Here is a 20,947-nt window from a genome sequence, read left to right on the forward strand (position 1 = left end):
TGCGAGAGATGCAGAAGGCTGAGAGAGGATAGAGATGGAGAAGGGATGGACACGATAGAGATGGAGAAGGCTTGGAGACGATAGAGATGGAGATGGCTGGAAGATGATAGAGATGGAGAAGGCTGGAAGAAGATAGTGACAGGGAAGGCTATAAGAGGATACAGATGGAGGAGGTTGGGAGATGATAGAGAAGGAGAAGGCTGGGAGAGGATACAAAATGAGGCTGGGAGAGGATAGAGATGGTGACCTTTGGGAGATAATGTAGATAGTGAAGGCTGGGAGAGTATGGAGAAATCTCGGAAAGCATAGAAAAGGCAGAAAAATGGAGAATTGATAAGAATATAGATATATTTTGAAACATTTATAGCTGAAAAGTTGAGGTTAATGACTGGCAATAATCCAAAGCTCTGTCACCAGCCGATATTCAATGATCCTAAGATCTGCCAAACTAATCGTCAGTGATCTCAAGGATTATGATCTGCTAATTTGCAATGATCCCAAGATCTGTCAATAATTGATATGCAATGATCCCAAGATCTGTCACCAGCTGATAGGCAATGATCCTAAGATCTGTCACCGGCTGATAGGCAATGATCCTAAGATCTGTCACCGGCTGATAGGCAAGATCCCAAGGTCTGTCACCAGCTGATAGGCAATGATCCTAAGATCTGTCACCGGCTGATAGGCAATGATCCTAAGATCTGTCACTGGCTGATAGGCAATGATCCTAAGATCTGTCACCAGCTGATAGGCAATGATCCTAAGATCGGTCACCGGCTGATAGGCAATGATCCTAAGATCTGTCACCGGCTGATAGGCAATGATCCTAAGATCTGTCACCGGCTGATAGGCAATGATCCTAAGATCTGTCACCGGCTGATAGGCAATGATCCTAAGATCTGTCACCGGCTGATAGGCAATGAACCCAGGATTTGTCAGGACCAATGGGCAGCAAGCAATGCTAGGATCTGTCAACAGGAAACAATGACCTTTCTCTGTCCTGACAACTGTGTTATTTTGAAAACTCTTCATGATTTTCTTTTTGCTCTTTAATCACAGTCATTATCTTTTACATGGCATTTTATTCATTACCGTGGTCTGTCTGTGACTACTAATAGACCCTATGTGGTGGGGATTAAGGATCAGGTCCTTGTTTCAGGGGGCTACATGAGATGGATGAAAAAAAAAACAAGGTTGACTTCATAAAAGGAGAAGGTGGCAGCTCCACAACATCTTGCTACAGCGCCTCCTTACCTGCAGAAATAAAATAATCAGAGTTACGATCACTTCCAATCACACAAAAATCTATCGAACCAAGCATGAAATAGGTGAACCCATTGCATGTACCTGGGAAGGACAGGGTTAAATCCCAGCTCTGCAGGGTCTTGATTAGATGCCCCTGCATATTTTCTCTAAGAAGCAGGAAGTAGCTTCATGGAGTCTGCAGGTAGTGATGAGCAGAGATGAGTGTGCAGCCGCTGACTGTGATATTACACGCGGGAGTGTCTGTATTACACCTGTGATATTACATGGGGGAGCGTCTGTATTACACCTGTGATATTACACGGGGGAGTGTCTGTATTACACCTGTGATATTACACGGGGGAGTGTCTGTATTACACCTGTGATATTACACGGGGGGAGTGTCTGTATTACACCTGTGATATTACACGCGGGAGTGTCTGTATTACACCTGTGATATTACATGGGGGAGCGTCTGTATTACACCTGTGATATTACACGGGGGAGTGTCTGTATTACACCTGTGATATTACACGGGGGAGTGTCTGTATTACACGTGTGATATTACACGGGGGAGTGTCTGTATTACACCTGTGATATTACACGCGGGAGTGTCTGTATTACACCTGTGATATTACATGGGGGAGCGTCTGTATTACACCTGTGATATTACACGGGGGAGTGTCTGTATTACACCTGTGATATTACACGCGGGAGTGTCTGTATTACACCTGTGATATTACACGGGGGAGTGTCTGTATTACACCTGTGATATTACATGGGGGAGCGTCTGTATTACACCTGTGATATTACACGGGGGAGTGTCTGTATTACACCTGTGATATTACACGGGGGAGTGTCTGTATTACACCTGTGATATTACACGGGGGAGTGTCTGTATTACACGTGTGATATTACACGGGGGAGTGTCTGTATTACACCTGTGATATTACACGCGGGAGTGTCTGTATTACACCTGTGATATTACACGGGGGAGTGTCTGTATTACACCTGTGATATTACACGGGGGAGTGTCTGTATTACACCTGTGATATTACACGAGGGAGTGTCTGTATTACACCTGTGATATTACACAGGGGAGTGTCTGTATTACACCTGTGATATTACACGAGGGAGTGTCTGTATTACACCTGTGATATTACACGGGGGAGTGTCTGTATTACACCTGTGATATTACACGGGGGAGTGTCTGTATTACACCTGTGATATTACACGGGGGAGTGTCTGTATTACACCTGTGATATTACACGGGGGAGTGTCTGTATTACACCTGTGATATTACACGCGGGAGTGTCTGTATTACACCTGTGATATTACACGGGGGAGTGTCTGTATTACACCTGTGATATTACACGGGGGAGTGTCTGTATTACACCTGTGATATTACACGAGGGAGTGTCTGTATTACACCTGTGATATTACACAGGGGAGTGTCTGTATTACACCTGTGATATTACACGAGGGAGTGTCTGTATTACACCTGTGATATTACACGGGGGAGTGTCTGTATTACACCTGTGATATTACACGGGGGAGTGTCTGTATTACACCTGTGATATTACACGGGGGAGTGTCTGTATTACACCTGTGATATTACACGGGGGAGTGTCTGTATTACACGTGTGATATTACACGGGGGAGTGTCTGTATTACACCTGTGATATTACACGGGGGAGTGTCTGTATTACACCTGTGATATTACACGAGGGAGTGTCTGTATTACACCTGTGATATTACACAGGGGAGTGTCTGTATTACACCTGTGATATTACACGAGGGAGTGTCTGTATTACACCTGTGATATTACACGGGGGAGTGTCTGTATTACACCTGTGATATTACACGGGGGAGTGTCTGTATTACACCTGTGATATTACACGGGGGAGTGTCTGTATTACACCTGTGATATTACACGGGGGAGTGTCTGTATTACACCTGTGATATTACACGGGGGAGCGTCTGTATTACACCTGTGATATTACACGCGGGAGTGTCTGTATTACACCTGTGATATTACACGCGGGAGTGTCTGTATTACACCTGTGATATTACACGGGGGAGTGTCTGTATTACACGTGAGATATTACACGGGGGGAGCGTCTGTATTACACCTGTGATATTACACGGGGGAGTGTCTGTATTACACCTGTGATATTACACGAGGGAGCGTCTGTATTACACCTGTGATATTACACGGGGGTAGTGTCTGTGTTACACCTGTGATATTACACGCGGGAGTGTCTGTATTACACCTGTGATATTACACGGGGGAGCGTCTGTATTACACCTGTGATATTACACGCGGGAGTGTCTGTATTACACCTGTGATATTACACGCGGGAGTGTCTGTATTACACCTGTGATATTACACGGGGGAGTGTCTGTATTACACGTGAGATATTACACGGGGGGAGCGTCTGTATTACACCTGTGATATTACACGGGGGAGTGTCTGTATTACACCTGTGATATTACACAGGGGAGCGTCTGTATTACACCTGTGATATTACACGAGGGAGTGTCTGTATTACACCTGTGATATTACACGGGGGAGTGTCTGTATTACACCTGTGATATTACACGGGGGAGCGTCTGTATTACACCTGTGATATTACACGCGGGAGTGTCTGTATTACACCTGTGATATTACACGCGGGAGTGTCTGTATTACACCTGTGATATTACACGGGGGAGTGTCTGTATTACACCTGTGATATTACACGGGGGAGCGTCTGTATTACACCTGTGATATTACACGAGGGAGTGTCTGTATTACACCTGTGATATAACACAGGGGAGCGTCTGTATTACACCTGTGATATTACACGCGGGAGTGTCTGTGTTACACCTGTGATATTACACGGGGGAGCGTCTGTATTACACCTGTGATATTACACGCGGGAGTGTCTGTGTTACACCTGTGATATTACACGGGGGGAGCGTCTGTATTACACCTGTGATATTACACGCGGGAGTGTCTGTATTACACCTGTGATATTACACACGGGAGTGTCTGTATTACACCTGTGATATTACACGCGGGAGTGTCTGTATTACACCTGTGATATTACACGGGGGAGTGTCTGTGTTACACCTGTGATATTACACGGGGGGAGCGTCTGTATTACACCTGTGATATTACACGCGGGAGTGTCTGTATTACACCTGTGATATTACACGGGGGAGTGTCTGTATTACACCTGTGATATTACACGCGGGAGTGTCTGTATTACACCTGTGATATTACACGGGGGAGCGTCTGTATTACACCTGTGATATTACACGGGGGTAGTGTCTGTATTACACCTGTGATATTACACGCGGGAGTGTCTGTATTACACCTGTGATATTACACGGGGGAGCGTCTGTATTACACCTTTGATATTACACGCGGGAGCGTCTGTATTACACCTGTGATATTACACGGGGGAGTGTCTGTATTACACCTGTGATATTACACGCGGGAGTGTCTGTATTACACCTGTGATATTACACGGGGGAGCGTCTGTATTACACCTGTGATATTACACGCGGGAGTGTCTGTGTTACACCTGTGATATTACACGGGGGGAGCGTCTGTATTACACCTGTGATATTACACGCGGGAGTGTCTGTATTACACCTGTGATATTACACGGGGGAGTGTCTGTATTACACCTGTGATATTACACGCGGGAGTGTCTGTATTACACCTGTGATATTACACGGGGGAGCGTCTGTATTACACCTGTATTATTACACGCGGGAGCGTCTGTATTACACCTGTGATATTACACGGGGGAGTGTCTGTATTACACCTGTGATATTACACGCGGGAGTGTCTGTATTACACCTGTGATATTACACGGGGGAGTGTCTGTATTACACCTGTGATATTACACGCGGGAGTGTCTGTATTACACCTGTGATATTACACGGGGGAGCGTCTGTATTACACCTGTGATATTACACGCGGGAGTGTCTGTGTTACACCTGTGATATTACACGGGGGGAGTGTCTGTATTACACCTGTGATATTACACAGGGGAGTGTCTGTGTTACACCTGTGATATTACACGCGGGAGTGTCTGTATTACACCTGTGATATTACACAGGGGAGTGCCTGTATTACACCTGTGATATTACACGGGGGGAGCGTCTGTATTACACCTGTGATATTACACGAGGGGAGTGTCTGTATTACACCTGTGATATTACACGGAGGAGCGTCTGTATTATACCTGTGATATTACACGGGGGGAGCGTCTGTATTACACCTGTGATATTACACGCGGGAGTGTCTGTATTACACATGTGATATTACAAGGGGAAGCGTCGGTATTACACCTGTGATATTACATGGAGGGAGCGTCTGTATTACACCTGTGATATTAGACGGGGGAGTGTCTGTATTACACCTGTGATATTACACTGGAGGGAGTGTCTGTATTACACCTGTGATATTACACTGGAGGGAGTGTCTGTATTACACCTGTGATATTACACGGGGGAGTGTCTGTATTACACCTGTGATATTACACGGGGGAGTGTCTGTATTACACCTGTGATATTACACGGGGGAGTGTCTGTATTACACCTGTGATATTACATGGGGGAGTGTCTGTATTACACCTGTGATATTACACGGAGGAGAGTCTGTATTACACATGTGATATTACACGGGGGAGTGTCTGTATTACACCTGTGATATTACACGGGGGAGTGTCTGTATTACACCTGTGATATTACACGGGGGGAGTGTCTGTATTACACCTGTGATATTACACGGAGGAGCGTCTGTATTACACATGTGATATTACACGGGGGAGTGTCTGTATTACACCTGTGATATTACACGGGGGAGTGTCTGTATTACACCTGTGATATTACACGGGGGAGTGTCTGTATTACACCTGTGATATTACACGGGGGAGTGTCTGTATTACTCCTGTGATATTACACGGGGGAGTGTCTGTATTACACCTGTGATATTACACGGGGGGAGTGTCTGTATTACACCTGTGATATTACACGGGGGGAGTGTTTGTATTACACGTGTGATATTACACGGGGGAGCGTCTGTATTACACCTGTGATATGACACAGGGGGAGCGTCTGTATTACACCTGTGATATGACACGGGGGGAGCGTCTGTATTACACCTGTGATATTACACTGAAGGGAGTGTCTGTATTACACCTGTGATATTACACGGGGGAGCGTCTGTATTACACCTGTGATATTACACGGGGGAGTGTCTGTATTACACCTGTGATATTACACGGGGGGAGTGTCTGTATTACACCTGTGATATTACACGGGGGAGCGTCTGTATTACACCTGTGATATTACACGGGGGAGTGTCTGTATTACACCTGTGATATTACACGGGGGAGTGTCTGTATTACACCTGTGATATTACACGGGGGGAGTGTCTGTATTACACCTGTGATATTACACGGGGGGAGTGTCTGTATTACACCTGTGATATTACACGGGGAGTGTCTATATTACACCTGTGATATTACACAGGGGAGCGTCTGTATTACACATGTGATATGACACTGGAGGGAGTGTCTGTATTATACCTGTGATATTACACTGGAGGGAGTGTCTGTATTACACCTGTGATATGACACAGGGGGAGCGTCTGTATTACACCTGTGATATTACACTGGAGGGAGTGTCTGTATTACACCTGTGATATTACACGGGGGAGTGTCTGTATTACACCTGTGATATTACACGGGGGAGTGTCTGTATTACACCTGTGATATTACACGGGGGAGTGTCTGTATTACACCTGTCATATTACACGGGGAGTGTCTGTATTACACATGTGATATTACACGGGGGAGTGTCTGTATTACACCTGTTATATTACACGGGGGAGTGTCTGTATTACACCTGTGATATTACACGGGGGGAGTGTCTGTATTACACCTGTGATATTACACGGAGGAGCGTCTGTATTACACATGTGATATTACACGGGGGAGTGTTTGTATTACACCTGTGATATTACACGGGGGAGTGTCTGTATTACACGTGTGATATTACACGGGGGGGAGTGTCTGTATTACACCTGTGATATTACACGGGGGCAGTGTCTGTATTACACCTGTGATATTACACGGGGGAGTGTCTGTATTACACCTGTGATATTACACGGGGGGAGTGTCTGTATTACACCTGTGATATTACACAGGGGAGTGTCTGTATTACACCTGCGATATTACACGGAGGAGCGTCTGTATTACACCTGTGATATTACACGGGGGAGTGTCTGTATTACACCTGTGATATTACACGGGGGAGTGTCTGTATTACACGTGTGATATTATACGGGGGAGTGTCTGTATTACACCTGTGATATTACACGGGGGGAGTGTCTGTATTACACGTGTGATATTACACGGGGGAGCGTCTGTATTACACCTGTGATATGACACAGGGGGAGCGTCTGTATTACACCTGTGATATGACACGGGGGGAGCGTCTGTATTACACCTGTGATATTACACTGAAGGGAGTGTCTGTATTACACCTGTGATATTACACGGGGGAGCGTCTGTATTACACCTGTGATATTACACGGGGGAGTGTCTGTATTACACCTGTGATATTACACAGGGGAATGTCTGTATTTCACCTGTCATATTACACGGGGGAGTGTCTGTATTACACATGTGATATTACACTGGAGGGAGTGTCTGTATTACACCTGTGATATTACACTGGAGGGAGTGTCTGTATTACACCTGTGATATTACACGGGGGGAGTGTCTGTATTACACCTGTGATATTACACGGGGGAGCGTCTGTATTACACCTGTGATATTACACGGGGGAGTGTCTGTATTACACCTGTGATATTACACGGGGGAGTGTCTGTATTACACCTGTGATATTACACGGGGGGAGTGTCTGTATTACACCTGTGATATTACACGGGGAGTGTCTGTATTACACCTGTGATATTACACAGGGGAGCGTCTGTATTACACATGTAATATGACACTGGAGGGAGTGTCTGTATTATACCTGTGATATTACACTGGAGGGAGTGTCTGTATTACACCTGTGATATTACACAGGGGAATGTCTGTATTTCACCTGTCATATTACACGGGGGAGTGTCTGTATTACACATGTGATATTACACTGGAGGGAGTGTCTGTATTACACCTGTGATATTACACTGGAGGGAGTGTCTGTATTACACCTGTGATATTACACGGGGGGAGTGTCTGTATTACACCTGTGATATTACACGGGGGGAATGTCTGTATTACACCTGTGATATTACACGGGGGAGTATCTGTATTACACCTGTGATATTACACGGAGGATTGTCTGTATTACACCTGTGATATTACACGGGGAGCGTCTGTATTACACCTGTGATATTACACTGGAGGGAGTGTCTGTATTACACCTGTGATATTACAAGGGGGAGTGTCTGTATTACACCTGTGATATTACACGGGGGAGTGTCTGTATTACACCTGTGATATTACACGGGGGAGTGTCTGTATTACACCTGTGATATTACACGGGGGAGTGTCTGTATTACACATGTGATATTACACGGGGGAGTGTCTGTATTACACCTGTTATATTACACGGGGGAGTGTCTGTATTACACCTGTGATATTACACGGGGGGAGTGTCTGTATTACACCTGTGATATTACACGGAGGAGCGTCTGTATTACACATGTGATATTACACGGGGGAGTGTTTGTATTACACCTGTGATATTACACGGGGGAGTGTCTGTATTACACGTGTGATATTACACGGGGGGGAGTGTCTGTATTACACCTGCGATATTACACGGAGGAGCGTCTGTATTACACCTGTGATATTACACGGGGGAGTGTCTGTATTACACCTGTGATATTACACGGGGGAGTGTCTGTATTACACGTGTGATATTATACGGGGGAGTGTCTGTACTACACGTGTGATATTACACGGGGGGAGCATCTGTATTACACCTGTGATATTACACGAGGGGAGTGTCTGTATTACACCTGTGATATTACACGGGGGAGGGTCTGTGTTACACCTGTGATATTACACGGGGGAGTGTCTATATTACACATGTGATATTACACGGGGAGTGTCTGTATTACACCTGTGATATTACACGGGGGAGTGTCTGTATTACACCTGTGATATTACACGCGGGAGCGTCTGTATTACACCTGTGATATTACACGGGGGGAGCGTCTGTATTACACCTGTGATATTACACGGGGGGAATGTCTGTATTACACCTGTGATATTACACGGGGGAGTGTCTGTATTACACCTGTGATATTACACGGGGGAGTGTCTGTATTACACATGTGATATGACACTGGAGGGAGTGTCTGTATTACACCTGTGATATTACACTGGAGGGAGTGTCTGTATTACACGTGTGATATTACACGGGGGAGCGTCTGTATTACACCTGTGATATTACACGGGGGAGTGTCTGTATTACACCTGTGATATTACACGGGGGGAGTGTCTGTATTACACCTGTGATATTACACGGGGGGGAGTGTCTGTACACGTGTGATATTACACGGGGGAGCGTCTGTATTACACCTGTGATATGACACAGGGGGAGCGTCTGTATTACACCTGTGATATGACACGGGGGGAGCGTCTGTATTACACCTGTGATATTACACTGAACGGAGTGTCTGTATTACACCTGTGATATTACACGGGGGAGCGTCTGTATTACACCTGTGATATTACACGGGGGAGTGTCTGTATTACACCTGTGATATTACACGGAGGAGTGTCTGTATTACACGTGTGATATTACACGGGGGGAGTGTCTGTATTACACGTGTGATATTACACGGGGGAGCGTCTGTATTACACCTGTGATATGACACAGGGGGAGCGTCTGTATTACACCTGTGATATGACACGGGGGGAGCGTCTGTATTACACCTGTGATATTACACTGAAGGGAGTGTCTGTATTACACCTGTGATATTACACGGGGGAGCGTCTGTATTACACCTGTGATATTACACGGGGGAGTGTCTGTATTACACCTGTGATATTACACGGAGGAGTGTCTGTATTACACCTGTGATATTACACGGGGGAGGGTCTGTGTTACACCTGTGATATTACACGGGGGAGTGTCTATATTACACATGTGATATTACACGGGGGAGTGTCTGTATTACACCTGTGATATTACACGCGGGAGCGTCTGTATTACACCTGTGATATTACACGGGGGGAGTGTCTGTATTACACCTGTGATATTACACGGGGGGAGTGTCTGTATTACACCTGTGATATTACACGGGGGGAGTGTCTGTATTACACCTGTGATATTACACAGGGGAGTGTCTGTATTACACCTGTGATATTACACGGGGGAGTGTCTGTATTACACCTGTGATATTACACGGGGGAGTGTCTGTATTACACATGTGATATTACACGGGGGGAGTGTCTGTATTACACCTGTGATATTACACGGGGGGAATGTCTGTATTACACCTGTGATATTACACGGGGGGAGTGTCTGTATTACACGTGTGATATTACACGGGGGAGCGTCTGTATTACACCTGTGATATGACACAGGGGGAGCGTCTGTATTACACCTGTGATATTACACTGAAGGGAGTGTCTGTATTACACCTGTGATATGACACGGGGGGAGCGTCTGTATTACACCTGTGATATTACACTGAAGGGAGTGTCTGTATTACACCTGTGATATTACACGGGGGAGCGTCTGTATTACACCTGTGATATTACACGGGGAAGTGTCTGTATTACACCTGTGATATTACACGGGGGGAGTGTCTGTATTACACCTGTGATATTACACTGGGGAGCGTCTGTATTACACCTGTGATATTACACGGGGGAGTGTCTGTATTACACCTGTGATATTACACGGGGGAGTGTCTGTATTACACCTGTGATATTACACAGGGGGAGTGTCTGTATTACACCTGTGATATTACACGGGGGAGTATCTGTATTACACCTGTGATATTACACGGAGGATTGTCTGTATTACACGTGTGATATTACACGGGGGAGCGTCTGTATTACACCTGTGATATGACACAGGGGGAGCGTCTGTATTACACCTGTGATATGACACGGAGGGAGCGTCTGTATTACACCTGTGATATTACACTGAAGGGAGTGTCTGTATTACACCTGTGATATTACACGGGGGAGCGTCTGTATTACACCTGTGATATTACACGGGGGAGTGTCTGTATTACACCTGTGATATTACACGGGGGGAGTGTCTGTATTACACCTGTGATATTACACGGGGGAGTGTTTGTGTTACACCTGTGATATTACACAGGGGAGCGTCTGTATTACACCTGTGATATTACACGGGGGGAGTGTCTGTATTACACCTGTGATATTACACGGGGGAGTGTCTGTATTACACCTGTGATATTACACGGGGGGAGTGTCTGTATTACACCTGTGATATTACACGGGGAGTGTCTGTATTACACCTGTGATATTACACAGGGGAGCGTCTGTATTACACCTGTGATATTACACTGGAGGGAGTGTCTGTATTACACCTGTGATATTAGACGGTGGAACGTCTGTATTACATCTGTGATATTACATGGAGGTCCGTCTGTATTACACCTGTGATATTACACGGGGGGAGCGTCTGTATTACACCTGTGATATTACACGGGGGGAGTGTCTGTATTACACCTGTGATATTACACGGGGGAGTGTCTGTATTACACCTGTGATATTACACTGGAGGGAGTGTCTGTATTACACCTGTGATATTATACGGGAGGAGTGTCTGTATTACACCTGTGATATTACACGGGGGAGTGTCTATATTACACCTGTGATATTATACGGGAGGATTGTCTGTATTACACCTGTGATATTACATGGAGGAGCGTCTGTATTACACCTGTGATATTACATCGGGGACCGTCTGTATTACACCTGTGATATTACACAGGAGAGCGTCTGTATTACACCTGTGATATTACACAGGGGAGTGTCTGTATTACACCTGTGATATTACACGGGGGAGCGTCTGTATTACACCTGTGATATTACACAGGGGGAGTGTCTGTATTACACCTGTGATATTACATGGGGGGAGTGTCTGTATTACACCTGTGATATTACACGGGGGGAGTGTCTGTATTACACCTGTGATATTACACGGGGGAGTGTCTGTATTACACCTGAGATATTACACGGGGGGGGCGTCTGTATTACACCTGTGATATTACACGGAGGAGTGTCTGTATTACACCTGTGATATTACACGGACGAGTGTCTGTATTACACCTGTGATATTACACGGGGGGAGCGTCTGTATTACACCTGTGATATTACACTGGGGGAGCGTCTGTATTACACCTGTGATATTACACGGAGGAGCGTCTGTATTACACCTGTGATATTACACAGGGGAGTGTCTGTATTACACCTGTGATATTACACGGGGGAGCGTCTGTATTACACCTGTGATATTACACGGGGGGAGTGTCTGTATTACACCTGTGATATTACATGGGGGACCGTCAGTATTACACCTGTGATATTACACGGGGGAGCGTCTGTATTACACCTGTGATATTACACGGGGGGAGCGTCTGTATTACACCTGTGATATTACACGGGGGGAGCGTCTGTATTACACCTGTGATATTACACGGAGGAGCGTCTGTATTACACCTGTGATATTACACGGAGGAGCGTCTGTATTACATATGTGATATTACACGGAGGAGCGTCTGTATTGCATATGTGATATTACACGGGGGAGTGTCTGTATTACACCTGTGATATTACACGGGGGAGTGTCTGTATTACACCTGTGATATTACACAGGGGAGTGTCTGTATTACACCTGTGATATTACACGGGGGAGTGTCTGTATTACACCTGTGATATTACACGGGAGGTGCGTCTGTATTACATATGTGATATTACACGGAGGAGCGTCTGTATTACATATGTGATATTACACGGGGGAGTGTCTGTATTACACCTGTGATATTACACGGGGGAGTGTCTGTATTACACCTGTGATATTACACAGGGGAGTGTCTGTATTACACCTGTGATATTACATGGGGGAGTGTCTGTATTACACCTGTGATATTACACGGAGGAGCGTCTGTATTACACATGTGATATTACACGGGGGAGTGTCTGTATTACACCTGTGATATTACACGGAGGAGCGTCTGTATTACATATGTGATATTACACGGGAGGTGCGTCTGTATTACATATGTGATATTACACGGAGGAGCGTCTGTATTACATATGTGATATTACACGGGGGAGTGTCTGTATTACACCTGTGATATTACACGGGGGAGTGTCTGTATTACACCTGTGATATTACACAGGGGAATGTCTGTATTACACCTGTGATATTACAAGGGGGAGTGTCTGTATTACACCTGTGATATTACACGGAGGTGCGTCTGTATTACACCTGTGATATTACAAGGGGGGAGCGTCTGTATTACACCTGTGATATTACACGGGGGAGCGTCTGTATTACACCTCTGATATTACACGGGGGGAGTGTCTGTATTACACCTGTGATATTACACGGGGGAGCGTCTGTATTACACCTGTGATATTACACGGGGGGAGTGTCTGTATTACACCTGTGATATTACACGGGGGCAGGGTCTGTATTACACCTGTGATATTACACGGGGGGAGCGTCTGTGTTACACCTGTGATATTACTCGCGGGAGTGTCTGTATTACACCTGTGATATTACACGCGGGAGTGTCTGTATTACACCTGTGATATTACACGCGGGAGTGTCTGTATTACATCTGTGATATTACACGGGGGAGTGTCTGTATTACACCTGTGATGTTACATGGGGGAGTGTCTGTATTACACGTGTGATATTACACGGGGGGAGGGTCTGTATTACACCTGTGATATTACATGGGGGAGTGTCTGTATTACACCTGTGATATTACACAGGGGGGAGGGTCTGTATTACACCTGTGATATTACACGGGGGGAGCGTCTGTGTTACACCTGTGATATTACACGGGGGGAGGGTCTGTATTACACCTGTGATATTATATGGGGGAGTGTCTGTATTACACCTGTGATATTACACGGGGGGAGGGTCTGTATTACACCTGTGATATTACACGGGGGGAGCGTCTTTGTTACACCTGTGATATTACACGGGGGAGTGTCTGTGTTACACCTGTGATATTACACGCGGGAGTGTCTGTATTACACCTGTGATATTACACGCGGGAGTGTCTGTATTACACCTGTGATATTACACGGGGGAGTGTCTGTATTACACCTGTGATGTTACATGGGGGAGTGTCTGTATTACACGTGTGATATTACACGGGGGGAGGGTCTGTATTACACCTGTGATATTACATGGGGGAGTGTCTGTATTACACCTGTGATATTACACAGGGGGGAGGGTCTGTATTACACCTGTGATATTACACGGGGGGAGCGTCTGTGTTACACCTGTGATATTACACGGGGGGAGGGTCTGTATTACACCTGTGATATTATATGGGGGAGTGTCTGTATTACACCTGTGATATTACACGGGGGGAGGGTCTGTATTACACCTGTGATATTACACGGGGGGAGCGTCTTTGTTACACCTGTGATATTACACGGGGGAGTGTCTGTGTTACACCTGTGATGTTACATGGGGGAGTGTCTGTATTACACCTGTGATATTACATGGGGGGAGCGTCTGTATTACACCTGTGATATTACACGGGGGAGTGTCTGTATTACACCTGTGATATTACACGGGGGAGTGTCTGTATTACACCTGTGATATTACACGGGGGAGTGTCTGTATTACACCTGTGATATTACACGGGGGAGTGTCTGTATTACACCTGTGATATTACACGGAGGAGCGTCTGTATTACACCTGTGATATTACACGGAGGAGCGTCTGTATTACATATGTGATATTACACGGAGGAGCGTCTGTATTGCATATGTGATATTACACGGGGGAGTGTCTGTATTACACCTGTGATATTACACGGGGGAGTGTCTGTATTACACCTGTGATATTACACGGGGGAGTGTCTGTATTACACCTGTGATATTACACGGGAGGTGCGTCTGTATTACATATGTGATATTACACGGAGGAGCGTCTGTATTACATATGTGATATTACACGGGGGAGTGTCTGTATTACACCTGTGATATTACACGGGGGAGTGTCTGTATTACACCTGTGATATTACACAGGGGAGTGTCTGTATTACACCTGTGATATTACATGGGGGAGTGTCTGTATTACACCTGTGATATTACACGGAGGAGCGTCTGTATTACACATGTGATATTACACGGGGGAGTGTCTGTATTACACCTGTGATATTACACGGAGGAGCGTCTGTATTACATATGTGATATTACACGGAGGAGCGTCTGTATTACATATGTGATATTACACGGGGGAGTGTCTGTATTACACCTGTGATATTACACGGGGGAGTGTCTGTATTACACCTGTGATATTACACAGGGGAATGTCTGTATTACACCTGTGATATTACAAGGGGGAGTGTCTGTATTACACCTGTGATATTACACGGAGGTGCGTCTGTATTACACCTGTGATATTACAAGGGGGGAGCGTCTGTATTACACCTGTGATATTACACGGGGGAGCGTCTGTATTACACCTCTGATATTACACGGGGGGAGTGTCTGTATTACACCTGTGATATTACACGGGGGAGCGTCTGTATTACACCTGTGATATTACACGGGGGGAGTGTCTGTATTACACCTGTGATATTACACGGGGGCAGGGTCTGTATTACACCTGTGATATTACACGGGGGGAGCGTCTGTGTTACACCTGTGATATTACACGCGGGAGTGTCTGTATTACACCTGTGATATTACACGCGGGAGTGTCTGTATTACACCTGTGATATTACACGGGGGAGTGTCTGTATTACACCTGTGATGTTACATGGGGGAGTGTCTGTATTACACGTGTGATATTACACGGGGGGAGGGTCTGTATTACACCTGTGATATTACATGGGGGAGTGTCTGTATTACACCTGTGATATTACACAGGGGGGAGGGTCTGTATTACACCTGTGATATTACACGGGGGGAGCGTCTGTGTTACACCTGTGATATTACACGGGGGGAGGGTCTGTATTACACCTGTGATATTATATGGGGGAGTGTCTGTATTACACCTGTGATATTACACGGGGGGAGGGTCTGTATTACACCTGTGATATTACACGGGGGGAGCGTCTTTGTTACACCTGTGATATTACACGGGGGAGTGTCTGTGTTACACCTGTGATGTTACATGGGGGAGTGTCTGTATTACACCTGTGATATTACATGGGGGGAGCGTCTGTATTACACCTGTGATATTACACGGGGGAGTGTCTGTATTACACCTGTGATATTACACGGGGGAGTGTCTGTATTACACCTGTTGTTAGAACCTTGCTGTTAGGTTTTTTTTCCTTTGCTGGTCACATGACCTTGTTGGCCTATTTAATCCTGCTCCGCCCTTCTGGCTTTGCTGGACTTCATTGTATATCTACTTTCTAGCTAGCCTGTGCTCTGTATCTAACTCTGTTAGTTTGCTTGGTCTACGGACCTCTATGTTCTATCTATTTTGTTTGTTCGTCTGTCTGCTACTATTTCTGTTAGGAGGTGTCCCATATTCCTCCCAGTCCTTAGTACTTGTAGGGATTCCCTCCTCACATCTATAGGTCTCCGTACAGACTAGATTAGGACTTTAGCAGGTCTGATCGCAGGATCAGGTTCCCTGTTACATCGTAGGGATTCAGCTGAGTTCTATCGTACGGACAGATCTCCTCTCTTTCCTTAGCTTTGGTAGCAGAACATAACAGTAAGTCCAGCCTGCAAATTCTCTAAGGAAAGATTTTTCTGTTCCATCATGGTGTCGGTTCAGGATTTGGCTCATCGCCTGCAGGGACTCTCTCTGGAAGTGGCCGAGCTCCGTCAGCACGTGAGTAACTGTCCTGGAGCATATTTCTTGGAGCCTAAGGTATGTTTGCCGGATTTATTTTTTGGTGAACATCGAGAATTTTTTTCATTTAAAAATGCTTGCTTATTGTATTTTCGTTTGAGACCCAAGTCCTCTGGGGATGAATCCCAGCGCGTAGGGTTCATAATGTCACTTTTGCGCAAAGAGCCTCAGGAGTGGGCCTTTTCTTTGCAACCTAGTGATACATGCTTCAGATCAGTGGATAGTTTTTTTTCTGCTTTGGGGCTATTATATGATGATCCTGACCGTGTCGCATCAGCTGAGACTGAGTTGAGACGTTTAAAACAAGGATCAGGTAATGTCGAAAAATATTGTACTCATTTTCGTCGTTGGTCCACTCAAACAGGGTGGAACGATTCTGCTCTGAAAAGTCTATTTCTTGCTGGGCTCAGTGAAAGGGTTAAAGACCTGCTAATTGCTTATCCTACACCTGAGGATTTGCAACAGGCTATGCAATTAGCTATACGGGTGGATAGGAGACTGCGTGCTAGGGTTAATGAGAGCAAATCCTCTGCTATGTCAGTTTCTGGTTATGAGAATGTGTGTACTAACAGTGGTGAACCGATGGAGATTGGATCGGTGGCACCTCGCTCTCAAGAAAAAGACCGTCGATTTTCTGAAGGCTTGTGTTTCTATTGCGGAAAATCTGGTCATTTGATTAAAGGCTGTGAGCTTCGTATGAAGAAAGAAAAAAAAATGGTCAGTCATGCCCGTATTGCCTGTTTAAATTCCAAGGGTGTATTTTTAGCTGTTTCCACGATTGCTCAGGAAAAATTAATGGAATTTCGGGTGTTTGTTGATTGTGGTTCTACTCTGAATGTAATTGATGGGGGATTCGTGGAAAGACTCAATTTAAAACCTGAACCTTTATCATCCCCCATTGCTGTGGTTTCGGTGGATGGTTCCCCTTTGAAGAATATTACTCTCAAGGTCTGTGAATTTCCTCTCACTATTAATGGTGTTCACCATGAGAAATTGGATTTGGTAGTGTTGAATAACTTGCCTTCTCCAGTAATATTGGGATTGCCCTGGTTAAAATTTCACAATCCTGTACTGGATTGGTCTACCAATGAAATTAAATCCTGGAGCCATAAGTGTTATGACAAGTGTTGTAACGGGCGTATTGCAGCTTTGGATAGGGGAGAATTGCCTGTTCCTATTCAGGATTTTTGGAGAGTTTTTTCTGAGAAGGAGTCGCAGGTTTTGCCTCCCCATAGAGACTATGATTGTTCTATTGAATTTGTCCCTGGAGCGACTCTTCCTAAAAGTCGTTTATTTAACCTTACTATTCCTGAGAGGAAGGCTTTGGAGGAATACATACAGACAAGTTTGGCCGCCGGTCACATTAGGCCCTCTAAGTCTCCTGTGGCGGTTGGATTTTTTTTTGTAAAAAAAAAGGACGGCGGTTTACGTCCTTGTCTGGATTTTCGTGAGATTAACAAAATTACGGTACGCAATCCTTACCCACTGCCATTGATTCCTGATCTGTTTAACCAGTTATTGGGGGCCAAGTGGTTCTCTAAAATTGACCTTAAGGGGGCATACAATCTGTTGCGCATGAAGGAGGGTGATGAATGGAAGACTGCTTTTAACACTCCTGTGGGTCATTTTGAGAATCTGGTTATGCCTTTTGGTCTTACTAATGCTCCTGCATTTTTTCAGAATCTGATTAATGACATCCTTAGACCTTTGATCGGTAAAAATGTGGTTGTGTATTTGGATGACATTTTGATTTATTCGCCAGATCTGGAGTCTCATTGGCGGAGCGTGCGTGAGGTATTACAGTTATTAATGGACAATTCGCTTTTTGCTAAGCTGGAGAAATGTGAGTTCGCTGTACAGAGAATTAGTTTTTTGGGCTACATTATCTCCAGCAAAGGTTTTGAGATGGATCCGGTTAAGGTTCAGGCTGTGCAGGAATGGCCTAGGCCTATTGGTTTGAAATCGATACAGAGGTTTTTGGGTTTCGCCAATTACTACAGAAAATTCATAAAAAATTTTTCTAGTATTGTCAAACCTCTGACCGATCTCACCAGGAAAGGTGCTGATGCGGTTCAGTGGTCTTCTGAGGCCATTGAAGCTTTTGTGTATCTCAAGGAGAGGTTCACCTCTGCTCCCATCCTTATGCAGCCTGATGTTACTAAGCCGTTTTTGGTTGAGGTTGATGCTTCCTCTGTGGGGGTTGGCGCAGTATTGTCTCAGGATAACGGGGATGGATTACATCCCTGTGCCTTTTTTTCAAAAAAATTTTCGGAGACTGAACTGAATTACGATATTGGTAATCAGGAATTATTGGCTATTAAACTCGCATTTGAACACTGGCGCCACTTCTTGGAAGGTGCGGAATTTCCCGTTCAGGTTCTTACGGATCATAAAAATCTGATATATCTTGATGCTGTCAAGCGCCTGAATGCCCGTCAGGCTAGGTGGGCACTGTTTTTCTCGCGGTTTAATTTCTCCGTTACTTACATCCCTGGTACTAAGAATGTTAAGGCGGATGCCTTGTCTCGCAGTTTTTCTCCCATAGTCGGTGCTGAGAAAGAGGAAAACATTTTACAAGAAGGTGTTGTGATAGCTGCTTTAGACTCCGTTTTGGAAGATGAGATTCTTAAAGCACAGGAGAATGCCCCATCTAACACTCCTCATGGGAGGTTGTTTGTGCCTGGGACCTTTAGGAGAGATTTGTTTGTTGAGTGTCACGAATCTCGGTTGGCAGGTCATCCCGGAATCTCTGAGACCAAAGACTGGTGGGTCGCAGTTTTTGGTGGCCTGGATGGCAGAAGGAAGTCATTAAGTGGGTGCGCCAATGTACTATATGTGCTAGATCTAAGTCCTCACATACTCCTGCTGCGGGGTTGCTTTGTCCTTTGGAGGTCCCCAGTGCTCCTTGGACACATTTGGCTATGGACTTTATAACTGACCTTCCCTCCTCTGAGGGTTTTATTGTCATCTGGGTGGTCGTGGACCGTTTTAGCAAGATGTGTCACTTGGTTCCCTTCGTCAAACTGCCCTGCGCTAAAACTCTCGCTAAGGCCTTTGTCAAGGAAATTGTCAGACTTCATGGCGTTCCTACTGACATTGTTTCTGATAGGGGTCCTCAGTTCGTGGCTCGTTTTTGGCGTGCCTTTTGTGACAGGTTGGGAATTCATTTGTCGTTTTCGTCCGGATATCATCCTGAATCTAATGGCCAGACAGAAAGGAAAAACCAGGATGTTGAGCAGTTCTTGCGTTGTTTTGTGGCAGACAATCAAGAGGGGTGGTCTGAGTTTCTGCCACTTGCCGAATTTGCTCTGAACAATCATACATCTTCTTCTGCTGGTTGTTCGCCTTTTTTTTGTTGTTCTGGGAGACATCCGTCGTTTGGGTCGTTCTCCAAGTTGGGATCTGCCGTGCCTGAGGAGGAGAATTTTTCCGGTGATTTGGAAAGAGTTTGGACGGATGTGCGTGGTAATCTTCAGGAGGCCAACAGAAAATCTAAAGACTACTTTGATAGGAAACGACAGGAGGTTTTGTTCGCTGTTGGTGACATGGTTTGGTTGTCCTCTAGGAATCTGCGGTTGAGGATTCCTTCTAAGAAATTGGGTCCCAAGTTTGTAGGGCCCTTTAAGGT

The 20,947-nt window shown here is 45.3% G+C and overlaps 1 protein-coding gene across 2 annotated transcripts in view; it reads right to left on the bottom strand.

The window, feature by feature from the left end:
* Window positions 1-1,034: 1,034 nt before the first annotated feature.
* LOC141258680 (CD5 antigen-like) overlaps window positions 1,035-20,947 on the bottom strand; it is a 176,847-nt gene continuing 156,934 nt past the window's right edge. For both annotated transcript variants that reach the window (XM_073673674.1, XM_073673673.1), the window contains one exon: window positions 1,035-1,254. In XM_073673674.1, coding sequence (XP_073529775.1) covers window positions 1,238-1,254 — 17 coding nt within the window. In that variant the 3' untranslated portion in view covers window positions 1,035-1,237. The remainder of the gene's footprint in view (window positions 1,255-20,947) is intronic.

The sequence above is a fragment of the Phyllobates terribilis genome, unplaced genomic scaffold, assembly GCF_046119375.1.
Source record: "Phyllobates terribilis strain yellow unplaced genomic scaffold, ASM4611937v1 Scaffold_3__8_contigs__length_932513732, whole genome shotgun sequence".
NCBI classification, from domain to species: domain Eukaryota; kingdom Metazoa; phylum Chordata; class Amphibia; order Anura; family Dendrobatidae; genus Phyllobates; species Phyllobates terribilis.